General features: G+C 42.3%; 3 protein-coding genes across 5 annotated transcripts in view; 1 reads left to right on the plus strand and 2 right to left on the minus strand.

The window, feature by feature from the left end:
• nup43 (nucleoporin 43) lies at positions 1-2711 on the minus strand. Its single transcript, XM_020496429.2, has 8 exons — positions 2384-2711; positions 1984-2106; positions 1802-1879; positions 1508-1670; positions 1168-1303; positions 916-1067; positions 712-828; positions 1-551 (listed from the first exon to the last, which is right to left on the minus strand). The coding sequence occupies exons 1-8, from the start codon at positions 2504-2506 to the stop codon at positions 322-324; spliced, it is 1122 nt and encodes a 373-aa protein (XP_020352018.1). The 5' UTR covers positions 2507-2711; the 3' UTR covers positions 1-321.
• On the plus strand, positions 2642-13924 carry LOC109900686 (protein-L-isoaspartate(D-aspartate) O-methyltransferase). 3 transcript variants are annotated; one of them, XR_002256638.2, is made up of 8 exons: positions 2642-3030; positions 6139-6243; positions 6350-6381; positions 6530-6634; positions 6790-6910; positions 7840-7925; positions 10976-11209; positions 12460-13920. XR_002256638.2 is itself a non-coding variant. In XM_020496430.2 (8 exons), the coding sequence occupies exons 1-8, from the start codon at positions 2976-2978 to the stop codon at positions 12470-12472; spliced, it is 687 nt and encodes a 228-aa protein (XP_020352019.1). In that variant the 5' UTR covers positions 2642-2975; the 3' UTR covers positions 12473-13924. The 3 variants fall into 3 exon arrangements, 2 of the variants coding, with proteins under 2 accessions (XP_020352019.1, XP_020352020.1); XM_020496430.2 differs by having other exon boundaries at positions 10976-11145; positions 12460-13924; XM_020496431.2 differs by having other exon boundaries at positions 10976-11201; positions 12460-12571.
• Positions 11761-23157, minus strand: part of LOC109901355 (low-density lipoprotein receptor-related protein 11-like) — a 16665-nt gene continuing 5268 nt past the window's right edge. The window contains exons 4-8 of the mRNA XM_020497384.2: positions 16896-17141; positions 15973-16143; positions 15777-15836; positions 15561-15698; positions 11761-15186 (exon numbers count right to left, since the gene is read on the minus strand). Of these exons, the coding sequence (XP_020352973.1) occupies positions 15032-15186; positions 15561-15698; positions 15777-15836; positions 15973-16143; positions 16896-17141 (770 nt within the window). The 3' untranslated portion in view covers positions 11761-15031. The remainder of the gene's footprint in view (positions 15187-15560; positions 15699-15776; positions 15837-15972; positions 16144-16895; positions 17142-23157) is intronic.

The following is a 23157-nucleotide window of genomic DNA, read 5'->3' on the forward strand; positions in this document are numbered from 1 at the left end:
TAATAGAGAACACATTTTATGCAGACATTTTATTTCAAAACACCAGAGTTAAATGACATGGACACAACCAATATGACTTCCCCACAAATCAAGCAGAGCACAATTTCCTGTACAAGAGTAATATTTGAGTGGTAATAAAAGACCTCTGTATGCTTACAATTTCTTCAAACTCCTTCAGGACTACCAAAAACAATTTCACCCGATTGAGGTTATCTAATCCTCAGAAGCGAGAACTTTTACTGAAAACAGGTTTTAACAATCAGTTAAAGGTAAATAAAGTCCAGCCAGCATGTCTATTAATGTTAATAGCAAAACGTTTTTCTAAATTGGGACCCGTCTGTTGACATAAATAGCCTCTCCGTCCGTTCCACACACCAAGCATTGTCCCAGCACATCCAGACTGTTCACAGACAGGGTCTGGCTGGGCAGCATGTGAGTGGTCTCAAGGCGTCCCTTACATGAGTCTCCAGTGAGCCAGGAACTGATGAGGGACTGGTTCCCACCTGCTGGGGCTATTGCACTGCGCGAAACTATGCTCGTGTTCCGTCCACCTGGTGAACAGAAAAAGTCCAATTCGGATGATGAATGATTGGTGTTACAATAATGTTATCCTGCCAAATAAACATGTTGATATATCAAATACTTCCATTTGGCAATAAAACACAACCATCCTGCTCTGTGAGCCTTTAAAAAATATTTCTGATGACTTGCCTTGTAAGAAGGATGGTGTGTCTGAATTTGAGGAAGTCTCCCAATGCAACAGTGATCCATCTTCTGAGCATGAGAACAGGTGGTCTGGGTTTGATGGATGAAAATGGACCTCCCACACTGTGAGCACAAAAAAAAACAGTTAACCTGTGAACCAAAGATAGACTTGCTGTTTTAGTAAATAAATGACTTGCATAAATATCTTACTTTCAGCAGAGTGTGCCTCCATAAGTGAAAAGGGCATGTTGCCTTGTCTCACATCCCAGATACAGAGCATGCCATCCTGCCCCCCTGTGGCCACAATGTGTTGTTGGTTGGGGTGCCTATCCACACAATGCAGTGGGACTCTGTCCCCAGTTCTTGCAGGCAAAACAAAATACATTAAGGACATTACACAACAAACTTGTAGGACCAGAAAAACTGATTTGCATTCGCTCTTCAAATATTTAAACAGCTTACAGTGAAAGAATCTGCGATGGTTCATTGCCCTGCTGCCTGAAGTCCCATATTTTGAGCTGGCCAATTGAATTGACAGTAAGGATCTCCGTAGTCCTTAGGAAAGTCACATCATGGATTGTGCTACTATCAGCATTTTCTGACAATTAAGAAAAAATAGTTTGTCAGTATTATCTTGGCTAAAGGGTGGGATTTTATTTGAAGTTCCAGATGACTTTTGGAAATTAGCATGTAAGCCATTGCAAGTTCAAAATGCAACCTTGACGAAAACAATGTCCACTGCCCGGGGAGAATTCAATTGTCTATGAGGTATTGTTACTAAAGTATTGTTTCATTCTCAGACCTATAGTGCGCAGCACTCCTTCCTGGTCCGCTCTGAAGAGGATGATCCTTCCATCTTCCCCGACCGTGACAATCTCAGGGCTGTTACACACAATTCCAGTGCATGGAGCGTTGTCGCAGGGATAATGATGTGCTCTTTCCCACAATTGAGAAACAGACAATGTCTGTTGAGAAGAGAATACAGGTGCTATTGAACACAAGGTCCTCCACAAGCTACCTTGACATTTGTAATTGTGTATCCATGATTGTTGGTGTATCTTCATTATGATGATGTCTTGTGAAATAACATCCATACCTGGCTGTTGTGGTGATGCCGAAAGATGATCACTGCTCCAGTCGATGATGCTGTTACTATTCTGTCTTGATCCAGAAACTAAAAGTGTAAGATTGACATTCAATTATGGCATTATATTTTGAAAATAAGGACCAAGTACAACAATGTCAGTCTAATATCCTAGACCTAGTTGATAAACTTACTTGAAGATCCAAAACATCCCCATTATGTTTGTGTTCACATACTAATTGGGGGTCTCCCTCAAATTCATCGTCCACACCGGAGATCCCATTCTCCCCGATGGACCAAATGGAAATTTTGTTGTCCTTAAAAAGAGATGTATGCAATCAGACAAAAATACATATTCAATAGCTTGATTGATGGTAGCTAAGTATACTAGTTAGCTAGTAGCTAACGTTAGCTATGCATAAATTGCCCTAACGTTAGTGGCAGCACACTGGGCTTCTGTAATGTAGGAAAGTAAAGTGACATGTTTGTTATTATTGACAGATAATAATAAAGCAAACTAACGTTATGTGTTGACAGTACCGACAGTAGCTAGTTAACGGTAAAGTTAGCGGTTTGGCTAGCTAGCAAACCCACCTCGTTATCCCAAGACCCAGTAGCAAAGATGTCTGGTTGCTGTAAAGACGAAGATGAGACCGGTCTCCATCTCGTTTTACTGATTTTCTGTGACACGTACTTTGCATTGATACCCTCCATCATAATAATCTTAAACGTAGCTACTTGTACTTCTGTTTAATTTGTAAATTAAAACAAGTCCCCTTAACATAAATTTTCCTGAATCCCGCCAGGTCTCATACGGTGGCCCATTAGGACAAACTCAACTAAAGTAAACGTTAAACGCCTTGTAAACACGTCACTAATTCATTAATGAGTTAAGTTCTCGCGCCCCTCTAGTGGGTGAACGTGGAAGATAGCTACATGCTCCGGCAATCATATCTGAGTGGTCAAAAAAAAAAACTATAAAATATTAAATATCGTATTTTTTAACTAATATGTCAACACAATTTATTCAGGGACTAACCGTGTGGAAAAAGCTGCAAACTGCGAATTATGTCGCGTGACGTTTCCCCTCCATCTTTTTAGGAGGTTGTCAGTTTCGTAGGCAAAGGAGTTGGCGCAGGCGCGGCACTGACAGAGGCTCTCTACCTGCTCCGCAGTGTGTGTAATAATGGCCTGGAAATCAGGAGGAGCCAGCCACGCAGAGCTTGTAAACAACCTTCGCAGTAAGTTTACTCATTATATAAAGTGGATAATTAAGCATTTTGCTTTAGAGATCTAATGGGGAAAGAAGAATTGCTGCTTTCTCCAAAGCATGGTGGCAACGGTCGGGCTAGGCTAGAAATGGGAGGCTACTAAAGTTTTTACCGCGTTAGCTAGCCGTTGGGACACCACACTGTTTCCATTAGTTACCACAGCCAATGTGTTCCTCTAGTCACGCTACAGTAATATGAGGCGGGTGTTAGCAAATCTGCACCTGCACAGTTTACTAGTTAATAATTGCGTGTTAACAGTAGCTAGTGGCTTCATTTAATTCAAGGCAGTCGTATTTATAGAGCTTCTGATATTTTATATGCCACCAATGCAATAATGTACATGATTGTTTTCCCCAACCTCTTTTGGCTCGGTAGTAGCTAACGCTAGTTACCTACCACAACAGCAGTGTTGCGGAACCAAAAAAGAAACAGCTAATTTGCTAGCTAGCCAGTTCATGGGATATGTATGGCATATGTGGAGAAATGTGAATCCTGAAACCGTTTTATTAGTGAACTAGCCTACTAACTACATGCATGGGAAGTTCGACTGTGTATATATGTCTATGTTTTTACAACAGCAGCGAAGATGGACAGTAGTGTAGTAGTTTGCGAACAAGCTAGGATATGCCATTCCTTGGGAGAGAGGCATGATCACACCCTGTTGTTATTACAACCGACTACTACTACTGGTCACACTCAGCACTCCTAGGTAGTTGTGCAATATTTCATTCAATTTGTAGTCACACCTGACACACCACTGTGGTAGTTAGTCTTGCTGTGAACCAGCTAACATTTGTTTTTCGAATGTCTGTCTATTTTCTTGTGTGTGTGCCATACAGTAAGGAAGTGGATTAGCTGATTGAAAGTTAGCTGATTTAGATTAAAATCTAATAGATAAGAACATATTGCTCAAATTCACCCATTTACTAGGAAGATCTTTTTGTTAAAAAACGAGAAAGATCTCCTGAAGACTTGGTGCAGAGAGCAGCTGGTTGGCTTTCCTATATTAGTGTCCAACATGATTTGGCAAGCATATCTAGTTGGCTATATTTACACAGTCAGTGTCCAGCAAAGCACTGCAGCAGACACTTTGGTACTAGGGCTGGTCTGAGTGTTTTGCCAAAATCCCTTTGGGTGAACATGCACCTTATTGTTCCTTGTTTACATTTGTGGTATTGTATAGCCATAAAAGGGGACAAATTTCATGTTGAGAACATAACATGCACAACGCTGCATCCAGGGATACTTAAACATGGGGTAAAATGTGATGCTGAAGTGGTGGAATATTTTATTCCCAAAAGATGAGTTCTGGGTAAATTTTTAGCAACACCCATCCTCCCCTGTTATGTGCATGCTGACCCATTTAGGTCTACTCACCAGCTGCAAACCTTAAGTTAGCCTAAGCCGGATTTAAACGGGTCAAACTCACGATGCATGCTAATTCCTGACTTTAGTGTTCTTTGTATCTTCCAGGGTTTCTCTGAGCTAAACAATGATTTTCACACACTGTGGGTTCAGAACATTACGTTTTTGTAAGAGTTGGTCTTTCAAGTGAATAAAAAGAACATAACATTAACCTACTAGCCGATTGTGTGCATATACAGTGCATTCGGAAAGTATTCAGACCCCTTCACCTTTTCCACATTTTGTTACGTTACAGCCTTATTCTAAAAATGATTGTTTTTCCCTCTCAATTGACACACAATACCCCATAATGACAAAGCAAAAAACAGGTTTAGACATTTTTGTAAATTTATAAAACTGATATCACATTTCATAATTATTCAAGACCCTTTACTCAGTACTTTGTTGAAGCACCTTTGGCAGTCATTACAGCCTCGAGTCTTCTTGGGTATGATGCTTCAAGCTCGGAACACCTGTATTTGGGGAGTTTCTCCCATTTTTCTCTGCAGGTCCTCTCAGGCTCGGTCAGGCTGGATGGAGAGCTTCGCTGCACAATGCTATTTTAATGTCTCTCCAAAGATGTTTGATCGGGTTCAAGTCCGGGCTCTGGCTGGGCCACTCAAGGACATTCGGAGACTTGCTGTCTTGGCTATGTGCTCAGGGTCGTTGTCCTGTTGGAAGGTGAGCCTTCGCCCCAGTCTGATGTCCTGAGCGTGCTGAAGCAGGTTTTCATCAAGGATTGCTCAGTACTTTGCTTTGTTCATCTTTCCCTCGATCCTGACTAGTGTCCCCGTCCCTGCCTTGAAAAACATATCCACAGCATGATGTTGACACCACCATGCGTCACCATAGGGATGGTGCCAGGTTTCCTCCAGATGTGACGCTTGGCATTTAGGCCAAAGACTACAATCTTGGTTTCATCAGATCAGAGAATCTTGTTTTTCATGGTCAAGGCACCTTTTGGCAAACTCCAAGCAGGCTGTCATGTGCTTTTTACTGAGGAGTGGCTTCCGTCTGGCCACTCTACCATAAAGGCCTGATTGGTGGAGTGCTGCAGAGTTTCTCCCATCTCCACAGAGGAGCTCTGTCAGTGACCATCGGGTTCTTGGCCACTTCCCTGACCAAGGCCCTTCTCCCCGGATTGCCTAGTTTGGCTTGGTCAGCCAGCTCTAGGAAGAGTCTTGTTGGTTCCAGACTTCTTCCATTTAAGAATGATGGGGGCCACTGTGTTCCTGGGGACCTTCAATGCTGCAGAAACGTTTTGGTACCTTTCCCAAGATCTGTGCCTTAACACAATCCTACGGACAATTCCTTTGACCTCAAGGCTTGGTTTTTGTCTGACATGCGCTGTCAACTGTGGGACCATATAAAATGTGCAAAAAGTTAAGGGGACAGAATTTTTACTTGTTCATCTAAAACTGTTGGGAATGCAGGTGTAATGTATCCTTGTGACCACTGAGCAACATAGTGGTAAGGTTGGGGCCTGGGGTCTGGGGGAGTATTAATGAGAGCAGCAGCACCGGCTGTCGCGGGCACTTCCTAGTGTTGGCACTAGTTGTGAGTGGAGCCTCCTGTGGGGGGATTAGTCTACTCTGAAGGCACTGCAGTGTTTGTGAATCTGTGACTCTCCATTGTTCACTGTGGAGAATCACCACTGTTTTCCTGTGTCCTCAGAAAATGGGATCATCAAGTCAGACAAGGTCTATGAAGTCATGTTGGCCACAGACCGAGGCCATTTCTCCAGAAGCAACCCCTACATGGACTCCCCACAGTCAATAGGTGTGTGCTTATTTCTTGTAGTACAATAAAGTAGTGTAGTGCAAATTCAATAAACCAGCCATTGATGAATGTTAGAAACTAACTATCCCTCACTTTCCACCCAAAGGCTATCAAGCAACCATCAGTGCGCCACACATGGTAGGTCTAGCTTTTACTTTTAATATTTGTTTAAATTGTTGCGTATCAAACATTGATCGTCTTGCTCTTATCATTTATACCAACTGAGCAATACCCAGAGGTTTACAAGTACAGTGGTGATGCAGTTGTATGTTGATCTCTCCCCCAGCACGCCTATGCGTTGGAGCTACTGCATGATCAGCTGTATGATGGGGCCAAAGCTCTGGATGTTGGGTCTGGCAGTGGAATCCTATCTGCATGCTTTGCACGAATGGTGAGCTACACATGATGATGGGTAAACGCATAACATATTAGGTAATGTATTCTGGTGGGAGAGTTGGTAACTTGTCCATTTCAGGTTTTGGGGATATTTTGGGTTCTGTGTAATGTTCGATGGCACAGACCTTCCTAATTTATTGTATTTAACAGGTAGGTCCCAAAGGCAAGGTGATAGGAATTGACCACATCAAGGAACTGGTAGATGATTCTATTAACAATGTAAATAAAGATGACCCCAGCTCGATAACATCTGGTCGAGTCAAACTAATAGGTAAGTCCCAAAAGCAACAAAGCAAGATGGGAATTTTCTCTCTAATTTGGTGACTTGTATTGTTGGGTTATTAAAATGTATTATACAAATGTGTCAGTTAAATATAAAATAATCACTAGTGAAAGCCTACACACTCCTTTGTATAGTCTTCACATTTTGCTGCCTTATTCTAAAAAGAGATTCTAGTTGATATTTGTCCTTCTGATCTACACAACCTACTCCACATTTTTTCAAAGTGAAAAAGGTTCCAAGTTAATACAAAATGAAGATGTATTGATTGCATATGCTTCCACACCCTATAGTTAACACTTGGTGGAAGAACCATTGGCAGCCATTAGAACTGTTAATCATTTAGAATAAGATTCTACCAACCTTGCACAACTCTTAGGGCAACATATATCCATTGTTTTTGTCAAAAACATCAGTAAATTTGGTTGAGAATCATTGATGGACAGCATTATTCAAACCTTCTCTGACTTAAATCTACTTTAAAATGTAGACTTCCACTAGACACTGTATAAGCTTAAAACAGGGTTGGCGATGCACTGACTGTAAAATAAGGAAGGTTTCAAAGGAGTCTAATGAATATTGGTCATTCCTTGGGAGAGCAACACAAAGCAGCTTAATTGATGTGGGTGCAGCACTCTGCTGAATTATTGAAAGGAGAGTGTCTGCTTTCGCCTGCCCTGCAGTCAACCAGCGTGCCCTGCAGTCAACCAGCGGGCCCTGCAGTCAATGAGCGTGCCCTGCAGTCAACCAGCATTAGCCTCATAGGCCAGAGACGAGGCCGAGCCGTCATCTCACAGCTCTGCTGTGTGCCCTGGCATTCTGCTTCTCAGTGTGCGGCCTGATTGGCAGCTATAATGTTGGCACTGCGGGGTGGCTGGCAGCATGTGAGTGACAGCTGGTGACTGTTTGTTGTGTTCCAGTGGGAGACGGGCGGATGGGCCATCCAGAGGAGGCGCCTTATGATGCCATCCACGTGGGCGCGGCAGCACCCAACGTGCCACAAGCAGTAAGTTCCCAAACCACAGAAAAACACAATTGAAGGAATCAAAGGGGTCCCGGCTAATAGAAGCCACATCACCTAAATCCACCATCCTTAGGAATGCTGTGTTCAGAGTAGAGATCAACAACAGCACTGACTAACTCCGTTAGATGAAACATGTACATTTGTGATTGTGGTCTTTGGTCGGTCAGTCTCAGGGAATGTTGGTGTGCTCTATACTGTGCTATTTTGTCAAACAGTCCCCTGGTCTATTCAGTTGTAGCTACTCAGGCTAGACATCGCATGTTAAAGAGCGACTGAGTGGAAAACCAACTTTTCTGTTTCAAAACGGTGGTATCGATATGAGTCGGAAAAACACTTGTCAAAATTTACTACAATGTGTAAATACCATAAAACTTCAATTAAATGCAGTCTCAAATAGCTGCCTGTCCCTTTTTTAATAGCCGGGCAACAGGACGCATTACAGAAAATAAATGTATCTTTCAAATCAACGCCTGGTCTAAATATATTGTTTACAAAATTACCATGAATTGTTTGAGGTTTAATGTTTGATTTGTTGCATTATATAAAAAATTATGGCTATCATCCCTTTTTATAGCCAGTAAGAAACTGCTTGCCATTGGCTGAGAACTGCTATCTAACTGGCACGCACAAAAACAGTCAACAAATTTTGAGAGTACAGAACCCTAGAAATTGGCAGATCACCCTCTAGTGGTGAAAATAAGAACTACTGAAAAGGCAATTTTATGGAGGCATATACTAACCCAAAAGAAACGTGACACGGTGTGTAAATGATAACACATTAGTGCAGGAAATGAAGAAATGGATTCCAATGCTGGAAGGAAACAATTAACTGAGCAAATAAGCAAAAGCTCTGGACATTAAGGAAATAGATGCCTGGCTCAAATAGAAGCCTTTCTATAATATGCGCCTGTTCAGTGATTTAAGCAATTAAACGCTCGGCCTATTAATTGACGTTTTACGGTAGGATAATTTTTGTCATAAAGTCAGTCTCGTCTAAAACTGATATTTGCGAGATGATAAGGGTATGATCCACCTTATTACCTTTCCCTGATCCACCTCTACGCAGACGACACCATTCAGTATTCTTCTGGCCCTTCCTTGGACACTGCTAACTAACCACCAAACGAGCTTCAATGCCATACAACACTCCTTCCGTGGCCTCCAACTGCTCTTAAATGCTAGTAAAACCAAATGCATGCTTTTCAACCGTTCGTTGCCCGCACCCGCCCGCCCGACTAACATCACTACTCTGGACGGTTCCGATCTAGAATATGTGGACAACTATAAATCCCTAGGTGTCTGGCTAGACTGTCAACTCTCCTTCCAGACTCATATTAAACATCTCCAATCAAAAATCAAATCTAGAATCGGCTTTCTATTTCGCAACAAAGCCTCCTTCACTCACGCCGCCAAACTTACCCTAGTAAAACTGACTATTCTACCGATCCTCGACTTCGGCGACGTCATCTACAAAATAGCTTCCAAGACTCTACTCAGCAAACTGTATACAGTCTATCACAGTGCCATTTTTTTCCAACAATTGTTTAGTCAGATTATTTTACTTATAATTCACTATCACAATTCCAGTGGGTGAGAAGTTTACATACACTAAGTTGACTGTGCCTTTAAACAGCTTGGAAAATTCCAGAAAATAATGTCATGGCTTTAGAAGCTTCTGATAGGCTAATTGACATCATTTGAGTCAATTGGAGGTGTACCTGTGAATGTATTTCAAGGCCTACCCTCAAACTCAGTGCCTCTTTGCTTGACATCATGGGAAAATCAAAAGAAATCAGGCAAGACATCAGAAAAAAAATTGTAGACCTCCACAAGTCTGGTTCGAATTTCCAATCGCTTGAAGGCATGTTTATCTGTACAAACAATAGTATGCAAGTTTAAACACCATGGGACCACGCAGCCGTCATACCGCTCAGGAAGGAGATGCATTCTGTCTCCTAGAGATGAATGTACTTTGTTGCGAAAAGTGCAAATTAATCCCAGAACAACAGCAAAGGACCTTTTGAAGATGCTGGAGGAAACCGGTACAAAAGTATCTATTGTCACAGAAAAACAAGTCCTATATCGACATAACCTGAAAGGCCGCTCAGCAAGGAAGAAGCCACTGCTCCAAAACCGCCATTAAAAAAAGCCAGACTATGGTTTTCAACTGCACATGGGGACAAAGATGGTACTTTTTGGAGAAATGTCCTCTGGTCTGATGAAACAAAAATAGAACTGTGGCCATAATGACTATATCATTATGTTTGGAGGAAAAAGGGGGAGGCTTGCAAGCCGAAGAACACCATCCTAACCGTGAAGCACAGGGGTGGCAGCATCATGTTGTGGGGGTGCTTTGCTGCAGTAGGGACTGGTGCACTTCACAAAATAGATGCCATCATGAGGTTGGAAAATGATGTGGATATATATATATATATTATATTATGAGATTAACATTTGTGGGCAGAACTGAAAAAGTGTCTGTGAGCAAGGAGGCCTACAAACCTGACTCGGTTACATCAGGTCGGTCAGGAGGAATGGGCCAAAATCCACCCAACTTATTGTGGGAAGCTTGTGGAAGGCCAACTGAAACGTTTCACGCAAGTTAAACAATTTAAAGGCAATGCTACCAAATAGTAATTGTATGTAAACTTCTGACCCACTGGGAATGTGATGAAAGAAATAAAAGCTGAAATAAATCATTCTCTCAACTAATATTCTGACATTTCACGTTCTTAAAATAGTGGTAATCCTAACTGACCTAAAACAGGGACTTTTTACTAGGATTAAATGTCAGGAATTGTGAAACTGCATTTCAATTTATTTGGCTAAGGTGTATGTTAACTTCCGACTTCAACTGTAAATCTCGTTCTCAGTAAGTCAGGATTGAAATCGGGGCTAAATCATTCAGCCGCCCTTTAATGTGAACAGCATGTCTGAGAAGACTAGTCTGATGGGGTGGGAAATTTGAAATGTTTTGCCTTGGAGGGTATCTTATTCTGACCCAGTGAGTGTCCTTAAATCTCCTCTCCCAGCTCCTGGACCAGCTGAAGCCAGGCGGCAGGCTGATTCTGCCCGTGGGGCCGGCTGGAGGGAACCAGATGCTGGAGCAGTACGACAAGCTGGAGGATGGCAGCACCAAGATGAAGCCCCTGATGGGGGTGATTTACGTGCCTTTAACAGACAAAGAGAAGCAGTGGTCCAGGTGGAAGTGACTTCCTACTCTCTCTCCCCCCTCTCTCCTTCACACAGTGGGCAACGGTGAAATGGTGTGGCCTGGAGTAGATCATGGGGCTGAGTTTCCTGCTTGTCATCATTATTTGATTCTTCCATATTATGGCAACTGGCTGCACATTTTTGTTTTGTTTTAATCCAATAAACCAGTATGCTATTAAAGCTGTTCAGCTAAGCACGTGTGGTGTGAAACAAACCATGTGTGGATACTTTGGAACTATATCAATGGATTCTGAGTTGAAATCTTGTGTAAATACTATTTGACATGTTTGATGGTTGGTATTTGGCTATGATACTTCTTGCTTGAGAGCATGACAATTGTATCATCCTTGTTCTTGAGGGGAAGTGACATTTAGCCTCATTATAGGGAAAAGGGGGGTAAGTTGAGTCACCCTTGTTTCCAAATATTTAGGACAGGTCATAATTTCATGGAGTCTAAAGGAAGAAACCACATGGAAAAAGTGGTAAGCAAGTTAGGTCCCCAAAAAAGTATAATTCCTTTGTTAGGGGTGTCATGATGCTTGTATCTAAACCAGTGTAGATAATAAATAAAAAAATCTATACATCAGATGGGGTCTATATAAGCTACAATATGAGAATCTAAACCGCATGAAAGTCAATCCTTGTAGCTGTGTCGGCTAATATAGTCAAAATGTTTTCCTTGGGGAAAGTTGAGCAGATTGAAGTGTTTACTTCCCAGGTTTAATGCAAGGCATTATCACTAAGATATGAGGTAGAATATAAGCCTGTGTTAAAATATGCTTAAAATTATTAAAAGACAAAAAAGCAATTGTGTTTGCGAAATAGAGACAAGTTTTTTTAAAAGGTAGTGGTAATATTTTATTCAGTACAGAATTAACCCCATACCTATGGTAAGTTGTGCTAAAAGAACAAGCAATGTTTTCAGAACTGTTTTCTTTACATAAATGCTGATTATTTCCAGGGAAACCTCATCCTGAATTATATGTAGATATATATCTTTGTTAGAAAGAATACTATATTCCCCTTGACAGAGTGATGCTGAATGTAAAAAATGGTTCAACTTACCCCAATCTCCCCTACTGCATAATATACTAGTTCTTCATTGGTTAAATCTGAAGAGATGGAGAAATCAAATAACCATAGGGACATTTGCATTTTGCACATGGTGTGGGGCATTCTATAACAGTTTGTGCATGGAAGTGTCTAACTCTAACCTACGGTTGCATGACGAGGGAGGATATGATTTGACATAGTGTATTTACTCTTTATGTCCATCTCTTAATGTTTTGCCTCTTTCTCACAGGGATGAACTTTGAGGCGACAGACTGTCCATATTCCACATTTCAATGTGAACCTGGAGGAGACTACTTTGGGTTCCAACAACAGCCATTGGATTTCTTTGAAAACAACAAACCATGGTGATTTTGTTTTTTCTCCTTTAACTCTACCTAGAGTATCATGCTGAGGAATAACCCCTGAGGTCGGAATAACGACTGCTGGAGAATGAACAGAAGAATGTGTCGGGGATTGTTTAAAATATATATATTGGCCTGCATTTTTTGGGTTGTGAATTTTCCTTTTGATTTGCTGCAAGATTGAGTTTTTGTGGTTACATCTTGATTTGCAAATCAACCATTTCAGCTCCAAACAAAGCTGAGTGTAAAGACTGTTGTGATGAGGAAAGCCTGAGTTGAAGAGATTATTCAGCCACTTACTTTAGAGTGCATCTGAAGATCTGACTAGATATCTGTACTGCTGCTCTGCTAACATATATCAGCGTCGTCACCTAATAGGAAGTGAATGGGCAATGATGTATTGGGTTATTTAGGAGTCACATATTGTAAGAATAGAAGATGTTTCTTAACAATTCTACATTCATGTGGATGTTATGGGTGATCTTGAACAAATTGTGAATAGTGATGAGTGAGAAGGTTACAGGTACAAAGACCCCCCCCCTAAATTATAACCTCTGTTATTGGTAATGGTGAGAGATTCGCATGTTTTGTTGCAGCCTTTGTAACCTTCTCACTCATTATTCATGATTCATTCATGATTTTTCTTAATCATGATATTATCAGGATTAATGTAGAAGGGTTCAGAAACATCTTCATTACTCACTTTGAAAGAAAATTACATTCTTCATTCAGTTCTATTGGTCAAAACATAACCAAAACAACCTGCAAATGCATCACAGGTTTGTATAGTCACAAGCTTGATGTAGTCAAGCGTTAAGAATTATACTCAACTTTTGACTACTTTAATACACTATAAGCCCATTTGTCCAAATACTTACATAGTGCTTTCCTTTCTAAACTAGTAAAACAAATATGAAAACACCCTAAAATAAACAGTGACATTCTATAATGTTGCCTCATATGAAACATTTGATCTCAAATCCAAAATGCTGAAGTACAGACCCACATTTAAAATGTTAGTTTCACTGTCCAAATACATATGGGAGTGAGTGTGTATATACACATGTGAACACGTGCACACATTCAGGGTTGTGATTTCCCCCATGATTTATTGTGTGCTGCCTCTGGTGTCCATGACCAGACTGCAAGCTTTACTGATTACTGACACTAAACAAAGCAGAGCCATACATACAATATATATATATGTGTGAGTGTGAAACAAGGTAGCCGGTGCGTTGCCAAAATACATTTTAATGCAAAGTGATTGAATGTCTGTTTAAAAATATTGGATGAGCTATGGCTTTCACAATTTCTGGAATGGCAAAAATGAAAATAAAAATATGCTTATGTTTTTGTGCTATGGAGTGTTTATTGCTACAAGCTGTCTATGCTGTTGAAGACGGCTTCTATACTGCCATTTCCTAGCCACTCTAAAAAATATGTGGTAGAGCAGGAAGAATTTAGTCTGTGTACCAGACTTTTTAGCTAACGTTCCACTTCTTGACACATCTTTGGCAAATGACAGGAGTGGCAAAAGGTGGAATATAATAGCTGAACAGAGATGGAAGAATCCACAATGTATATTCAGATTGCATCTCTTACCAATTTAAAATACTCCTAAGCCTTTGGCACAGAATCACAAAAGACATTGATCAAGAGTTAACTTTACTGTCTCACACAAACCGTGTGCATACAGACTTTAGAGATACATCTACACATCAACATTGAAACTACATAGATGATAAAGAAAAGCAACATACCATATCAGACACATCCTAGAATGCTTGATATGGGCTTTTCTGGAATTACTTGGTTTTATAACAAAATAATAATTTTCAGTAATGATTGGAATTGACAATAAATTACATATCTCGCTATCCCCATATTTCAAAGTAGTCTGGTAAAAAGTTTAATTCTACGCCAAGCCTAATAGATATACAGCATCATAGCACAACAGTGGCAAGAGTATTACATAATGGATAAAGTACCATATATCTCCACGAAAATATACATCCATGACTTTGACATTTTGTTGTAATATTAAAATAACATCTTTAAGGGTGAAAGAAATCATGAAAGAAAAAGGAAAGCATCTCTTTCCAAACCTAAGTGCAGACGAGCATCAGTTTGTACACTAAGTGAGTGTACAAAAGTGGCAAAAACATGTATTTCCTGTTAAAAGCTGTGTTTGATTTAGCTCACCTGGAGTGCTGTGTGGGTAGAGTTTGCACTTTGGGGACCATTCCAAAGAGTGATCGCCGCCTACCTCGCACGTGGAGTTATCTAAATCGAGTGCACCTGAAAAAGTCGTACACAGTCGTGGTGTAGAAAGTTTGTTCGGTAATCATGAAGACTCCACCTGGCTGACAGTGTTGGGGTTTCCCATATAAATAGAATGATTTGAAGGGACTTGGAACCTCTCATTCTAGTTCTGTGGAGCATTCATCCCTGTCTATGCTGCTACAGGTACATGCCATTGATGAGGTAATCAGACTCCTCAGTGGTGAGGGGTCGGGCCTTCTTCAGCTTGTGGCGGACCAACCGCAGGCGACAGCCAATCATGAGCAGCAGCAAAGCCGTGATGATCAGGCCTAGAGCCAATGGCAGTATAGCACCTGCATGGGAGAAGAGAGAGAGAAAGGCAAGTCACAGACACTGTCATATATGATCTGTATTTCTGCATGTATAACATAATATTACAGAGTTATAATAAGTTGATAAGGATGAAGAACAGATCAGAAGAGAACCATGGCGCTCTCCCAGAAGCTTGACTGGTGCGTAAAACCCGCCAATTCAGACAAACAAAGGGATGTAATGGGTTCGGACTCAAGAAGATGTTGCATAAAGGTTCCAATGTTTTAATTATTTTCACTGCATCAGGGATAGCATACAGACGTTTCGGTTTTACAGCCTTCTTCAGTGTGTAGGTAAAATGTTATTTGAATTCAAAACAGCCTTTGTAATAAAGATCAGCAGGTGCTGAACAGACCTGACTCAGGCCCTGGGTGTCCTCCCATTACTGAATGTGGTTTGGATATTGGGAACATGTCACGCTCTGGTAGTGGTTTGATCTCTGGCCACTTCATGGTCACTTTAGGGGCCTCCGCAGGAAATGTACTGGGTAAGACTGAAACAGGTGAGAGATTGTATTAAGGTCATGAATGATCATGTTCAGGAGTAATTATCACAAGATAATTAAATATACCTGTCTCGGTGTGTTTGGTGGTGGGGGGAGGTGCCAATGTTGTTTGCTTGTTAGCGGGACCTGAATAATTTTGTTTCCATTATTCATTTGCATAATTCTATTCCTATATTTTATACACCTCATACAATATGTAATGATGATGCACATCAGAATCCAGATAATTCTTCAAAAATGTACTCTACTAGCAAAATCCCACCTGTTCTTTTTATACATTCATTGACGCAGTCTGCCACCTGCAGGAAGTTGTTGTGGTTGCCCTTGCAGCCTCTGTAGATGAAGTGCTTGCACTCTTCAGCCACAGGGTCATAGAACCAGCGTGGGAAGATGCCTTTACATGGCCCCACAGCAGGGGGCGCTGCACAGGGCTCTGCTGGGACAGAGAGAGGGAGAGATTTGGTCTGGTGAAACATAGAGAGAGCAGAGAGAGGGAGAGATTTGGTTAGGTAGAACATAGAGAGAGGGAGTGATTTGGTCAGGTGGAAAATAGAGAGAGGGAGAGATTTGGTTAGGTAGAACATAGAGAGAGGGAGATATTTGGTCAGGTGTAACATAGAGGGAGGGAGAGATTTTGGCAGGTGGTCTCTGAAAAGTCTGTGATAAGGTAAAATGAGAAGTACCTTGCCTCATCTGTCTCAGGCTAGCCTAACCCAGGGATCAGAGGACAGAGGAGTGCTTTGCTCCACCGCTCAGGGGGTACATGGGAATGAAGGACCCCTGTCAGGCTCACTCCTGTCCCAGCCCTTCATGTCTCACAGTGCCCCTGTGGCCTGCATTCTGCTTTGCCCCAAAGTTTCCAGATCAGCTTTGTGTGTTTGGTGGTGGGGGGAGGCTCAATGGCTGCCTGCAGGGGAGAATCTGCCTCTCTCTGCACTTACTATCACACAAAGGCATTCCACTCTCCGCTAGCACAGACAAAACTCTGGCCAACCAGAATGATGTGCAGACATGCCAAATGGATTTAATTCCTTCACAGCTGTAGTTCATGTTAACCATTACAGGCTTGTGTTTAAATCTGTTTATATGGTGTTTTGATGTGCATGGAATTGCCTACTGCGTTATAGCTAGCTAGGTAGTAACTACACAATAGCTAGCTAGATAATAGCTACACAATGACAGCACCTTGACGGACAGGGCTCTCCTGTTCACTGTGACTTGGCAGTGGTAGGACTCGGGGCACTGCCTTGCTCCAGTCACCAGACTGTGGAGTCTGTGGGGCTTGTGGTGGAGTTGGTCTGGCCTCCTCCATGGTCTTCCTGGGTCCACCCTGGGCCATGGAGTGGTCCCCAGTCTCCTCTGGCTGGGCCACAGGCTTGTGTGGGCTGGGTAGACCTGCAGGGTGGGTCATTGACTTCCTGTTCCCATCAACTGTAGAGAGGACAGGGTAGGGTCATCTTGGGCTCTCAGACACAGTATTAACACACATTCACCTGCTCATCATTAATTTACTGCAGCCCTCCTTGCTCTGATATTCCAGACTGTACAGCATCCATACAAATTCATCCTAGTACACTCAAGTCTCAAACTACACTCCATCTTAATTACGATCCAGTTGAAAACTACAATCCAACCTAGGACACGCAAGTCCACACAGGAAACCTACAGCCCTCTATTTTATTATTATTTGTATTATTATATTACAATATGATCAACGTTTCATTTATGTAGCCCTTTACACTGGTAGCCATATATACGGGTTGAAAATGGCAGATTTAGGCACTAATAAGAGCTTAAATTGGAATGCAGTGGCTGTACGGGAACATGGGTTTTGACTGACAGCTACTGTGTGGGTTTTGAGTGACAGATGTTCTGAACTATTCTCCAAGGTGGCATAGCAGTTCAGACGTCTTTTGTCCTCGTCTTGTCGTGTCCTGTGTATATATATATATTTACAACTTTTTCACATACATTTTATTTTTATTTTCCATCAACTCATCTTCAAAACACTCTCCTGCAACCCGCCTCACCAATGTATATTTATAAAAAAGTATTATTTACCTCAGATCTGTAATCCTCCAAGAAGCTAGCCAGGAACTCCAAGAAGCTAGCCTGAAACTAGCCAGAAGCTAATCCAGAAGCTAGTTAGCTCCTTTACTGGCAAATCGTTAATATTCAGCTAACCACGGTTTGTGGTCATCAGCTATCCTTTAGCTCGAAAATCTATCGCCAGTTCTGTACGGCGCAGCGCGGCTCGGAACGGAACATACCGGACCAATTTTTCTCTCCATGTCCCTGGACATTCATACCCGGATCTCACAGCTAGCTAGCTGCTATCCGTGTGACCATCGGAGCTAGCAAGCTCCGTCAATCACTCCTGAGTTCCATCAATCACACCTGGGCTGCAGTCACCTATCCGGACCCGTTTTACTGCCTTCGCGGAGCCCCACCGGGCCTTCACAACTGGACTGCCGACGTTATCTACCCGAAGGAGTTATTCGGCCGCCTCCTCCGTCGCGACGTTACCTGAACGCCCATCTGCGGCCTGCTAACCGTTAGCTGTCTTACCGGCTGCTATCTGAATAGACAATCGGACAATTTTTTTATTATTATTTTTTTTAAATTATTTTTTTAATTATTATTATTATATTTTCTTCTTGGGCCTCTATAACTATATCTATTGTTTTTATTTTTGTTGTTGTTGTGTGATTTGGATTAATCCCCTCTACCACACGGAACCCCACTAATCTACTGACGGAACGTAAGGGGTGGCTAACAGACCTCCATCCTATGCTAGCTTGCTACCGATGCCCTGGCTAGCTGTCTAAATCACCAACCAACCTCTCCACTCACCGGACCCTTTTGATCACTCGACTAAGCATGCCTATCCTTAATGTCAATATGTCTTGTCCATTTCTGTTCTGGTTAGTGTTTATTGGCTTATTTCACTGTAGAGCCTCTAGTCCTGCTCACTATACCTTATCCAACCTATTAGTTCCACCACCCACACATGCAATGACATCTCCTGGTTTCAACGATGTTTCTAGAGACAATATCTCTCTCTTCATCACTCAATACCTAGGTTTACCTCCACTGTATTCACATCCTGCCATACATTTGTCTGTACATTATACCTTGATGCTATTTTATCGCCCCCAGAAACCTCCTTTTACTCTATGTTCCAGACGTTCTAGACGACCAATTCTCATAGCTTTTAGCCGTACCCTTATTCTACTCCTCCTATGTTCCTCTGGCGATGTAGAGGTGAATCCAGGCCCTGCAGTGCCTAGCTCCACTCCTATTCCCCAGGCGCTCTCTTTTGACGACTTCTGTAACCGTAATAGCCTTGGTTTCATGCATGTTAACATTAGAAGCCTCCTCCCTAAGTTTGTTCTATTCACTGCTTTAGCACACTCTGCCAACCCGGATGTTCTAGCTGTGTCTGAATCCTGGCTTAGGAAGACCACCAAAAATTCTGAAGTTTTAATTCCAAACTACAACATTTTCAGACAAGATAGAACTGCCAAAGGGGGCGGTGTTGCAATCTACTGCAAAGATAGCCTGCAGAGTTCTGTCCTACTATCCAGGTCTGTACCCAAACAATTTGAACTTCTACTTTTAAAAATCCACCTCTCTAAAAACAAGTCTCTCACCGTTGCCGCCTGCTATAGACCACCCTCTGCCCCCAGCTGTGCTCTGGACACCATATGTGAACTGATTGCCCCCCATCTATCTTCAGAGTTCGTGCTGCTAGGCGACCTAAACTGGAACATGCTTAACACCCCAGCCATCCTACAATCTAAACTTGATGCCCTCAATCTCACACAAATAATCAATGAACCTACCAGGTACCTCCCCAAAACCTTAAACACGGGCACCCTCATAGATATCATCCTAACCAACTTCCCCTCTAAATACACCTCTGCTGTCTTCAACCAAGATCTCAGCGATCACTGCCTCATTGCCTGCATCCGTAATGGGTCAGCGGTCAAACGACCTCCACTCATCACTGTAAAACGCTCCCTGAAACACTTCTGCGAGCAGGCCTTTCTAATCGACCTGGCCGGGGTATCCTGGAAGGATATTGATCTCATCCCGTCAGTAGAGGATGCCTGGATATTTTTTAAAAATGCCTTCCTAACCATCTTAAATAAACATGCCCCATTCAAGAAATTTAGAACCAGGAACAGATATAGCCCTTGGTTCTCCCCAGACCTGACTGCCCTTAACCAACACAAAAACATCCTATGGCGTTCTGCATTAGCATCGAACAGCCCCCGTGATATGCAGCTGTTCAGGGAAGCTAGAAATCATTATACACAGGCAGTTAGAAAAGCCAAGGCTAGCTTTTTCAAGCAGAAATTTGCTTCCTGCAACACTAACTCAAAAAAGTTCTGGGACACTGTAAAGTCCATGGAGAATAAGAACACCTCCTCCCAGCTGCCCACTGCACTGAAGATAGGAAACACTGTCACCACTGATAAATCCACCATAATTGAGAATTTCAATAAGCATTTTTGTACGGCTGGCCATGCTTTCCACCTGGCTACTCCTACCCCGGACAACAGCACTGCACCCCCAACAGCAACTCGCCCAAGCCTTCCCCATTTCTCCTTCTCCCAAATCTATTCAGCTGATGTTCTGAAAGAGCTGCAAAATCTGGACCCCTACAAATCAGCCGGGCTAGACAATCTGGACCCTTTCTTCCTAAAATTATCTGCCGAAATTGTTGCCACCCCTATTACTAGCCTGTTCAACCTCTCTTTCGTGTCGTCTGAGATTCCCAAAGATTGGAAAGCAGCTGCGGTCATCCCCCTCTTCAAAGGGGGGGACACTCTTGACCCAAACTGCTACAGACCTATATCTATCCTACCGTGCCTTTCTAAGGTCTTCGAAAGCCAAGTCAACAAACAGATTACCGACCATTTCGAATCTCACCATACCTTCTCTGCTATGCAATCCGGTTTCAGAGCTGGTCATGGGTGCACCTCAGCCACGCTCAAGGTCTTAAACGATATCTTAACCGCCATCGATAAGAAACATTACTGTGCAGCCGTATTCATTGATCTGGCCAAGGCTTTCGACTCTGTCAATCACCATATCCTCATCGGCAGACTCGACAGCCTTGGTTTCTCAAATGATTGCCTCGCCTGGTTCACCAACTACTTCTCTGATAGAGTTCAGTGTGTCAAATCGGAGGGTCTGCTGTCCGGACCTCTGGCAGTCTCTATGGGGGTGCCACAGGGTTCAATTCTTGGACCGACTCTCTTCTCTGTATACATCAATGAGGTCGCTCTTGCTGCTGGTGAGTCCCTGATCCACCTCTACGCAGACGACACCATTCTGTATACTTCCGGCCCTTCTTTGGACACTGTGTTAACAACCCTCCAGGCAAGCTTCAATGCCATACAACTCTCCTTCCGTGGCCTCCAATTGCTCTTAAATACAAGTAAAACTAAATGCATGCTCTTCAACCGATCGCTACCTGCACCTACCCGCCTGTCCAACATCACTACTCTGGACGGCTCTGACTTAGAATACGTGGACAACTACAAATACTTAGGTGTCTGGTTAGACTGTAAACTCTCCTTCCAGACCCATATCAAACATCTCCAATCCAAAGTTAAATCTAGAATTGGCTTCCTATTTCGCAACAAAGCATCCTTCACTCATGCTGCCAAACATACCCTTGTAAAACTGACCATCCTACCAATCCTCGACTTTGGCGATGTCATTTACAAAATAGCCTCCAATACCCTACTCAACAAATTGGATGCAGTCTATCACAGTGCAATCCGTTTTATCACCAAAGCCCCATATACTACCCACCATTGCGACCTGTACGCTCTCGTTGGCTGGCCCTCGCTTCATACTCGTCGCCAAACCCACTGGCTCCATGTCATCTACAAGACCCTGCTAGGTAAAGTCCCCCCTTATCTCAGCTCGCTGGTCACCATAGCATCTCCCACCTGTAGCACACGCTCCAGCAGGTATATCTCTCTAGTCACCCCCAAAACCAATTCTTTCTTTGGCCGCCTCTCCTTCCAGTTCTCTGCTGCCAATGACTGGAACGAACTACAAAAATCTCTGAAACTGGAAACACTTATCTCCCTCACTAGCTTTAAGCACCAACTGTCAGAGCAGCTCACAGATTACTGCACCTGTACATAGCCCACCTATAATTTAGCCCAAACAACTACCTCTTTCCCAACTGTATTTAATTTTAATTTATTTATTTATTTTGCTCCTTTGCACCCCATTATTTTTTATTTCTACTTTGCACATTCTTCCATTGCAAAACTACCATTCCAGTATTTTACTTGCTATATTGTATTTACTTTGCCATCATGGCCTTTTTTGCCTTTACCTCCCTTCTCACCTCACATTGTATATAGACTTGTTTATACTGCATTATTGACTGTATGTTTGTTTTTACTCCATGTGTAACTCTGTGTCGTTTTATCTGTCGAACTGCTTTGCTTTATCTTGGCCAGGTCGCAATTGTAAATGAGAACTTGTTCTCAACTTGCCTACCTGGTTAAATAAAGGTAAAATAAAATAAAAAAAAATAAATAAATAAAACTTGAACACCTCTCGCGACAAGTTATCCACATCCCTCCCGGTAGTAGGGCAACTTTGTTTTGGTCTGAGGGAAATGCTGTACATTAAGATGACTGTATTGTATTTTGTACAATATTTTGAAAGATGAGATGTTGAGGATTATAATAAATACTGCTTTGATGTCATACAAGCAAGCCAGACCGACCACCCTTGATTCCAAATATGCTCTTCACATCTCCAAATCATAAAAGTCATGTCATATACAGTGTCAACGTTTATGATCACTATGTTTGATGTACAGTTACAAGATGACATGTCGTCATACTGGGTTGTTCTGAACAGAATGAGCCTGTTTGTTTATTGTGAAGAAAATTTGCTGCGGAACACGCACCTGAATGCACGCACCTGAATGCATGCACCTGAATGCACGCACCTGAATGCACGCACCTGAATGCACGCACCTGAATTCCCGCACCTGAATTCACGCACCTGAATGCACGCACCTGAATGCATGCACCTGAATGCATGCACCTGAATGCACGCACCTGAATGCACGCATTACTCCGTTCTATGTGCACCAAAATGATGATCTGTTTCTCTAAATTGCCCTGTGAAAGCCTAACACTGTAAGATTGTATTGTATAACTTAGCTAGTCATGTTGGCAACAGAACAAGCTTAAAAATCATGCCCACCTGACCCAGATTGCAATTTATAATGGAACGTTTTGGGGAATTGCGTAAACAATCATGTGATGGTGGAGGATACAGGGTTGTGTTCCAAACGAAGCAACTACAAGTGTGCTTGCTCTCGTTCCTCAACGGCACAGCTAGGAGAGCTCAAAAAAAGTACATTAGAGTTGAAAACTCTTCTTTGAGTCATAAAATG

The sequence above is a fragment of the Oncorhynchus kisutch genome, linkage group LG12 (assembly GCF_002021735.2).
Source record: "Oncorhynchus kisutch isolate 150728-3 linkage group LG12, Okis_V2, whole genome shotgun sequence".
Classification (NCBI taxonomy): Eukaryota; Metazoa; Chordata; class Actinopteri; order Salmoniformes; family Salmonidae; genus Oncorhynchus; species Oncorhynchus kisutch.

What these genes read in the sequence shown, in the direction of transcription:
- LOC109900686 (XM_020496430.2), top strand. Translation starts at nt 2,976, where the DNA reads ATGGCCTGGAAATCAGGAGGAGCCAGCCACGCAGAGCTTGTAAACAAC. An exon ending in GGACTCCCCACAGTCAATAG is followed by an intron (nt 6,244 to 6,349) that starts GTGTGTGCTTAT and finishes TTCCACCCAAAG; the next exon opens with GCTATCAAGCAACCATCAGT. An exon ending in TGGTCGAGTCAAACTAATAG is followed by an intron (nt 6,911 to 7,839) that starts GTAAGTCCCAAA and finishes GTTGTGTTCCAG; the next exon opens with TGGGAGACGGGCGGATGGGC.
- nup43 (XM_020496429.2), bottom strand. Translation starts at nt 2,506, where the DNA reads ATGATGGAGGGTATCAATGCAAAGTACGTGTCACAGAAAATCAGTAAA. An exon ending in AGGAGTGCTGCGCACTATAG is followed by an intron (nt 1,304 to 1,507) that starts GTCTGAGAATGA and finishes CTTAATTGTCAG; the next exon opens with AAAATGCTGATAGTAGCACA. An exon ending in CCATCGCAGATTCTTTCACT is followed by an intron (nt 1,068 to 1,167) that starts GTAAGCTGTTTA and finishes TTTGCCTGCAAG; the next exon opens with AACTGGGGACAGAGTCCCAC.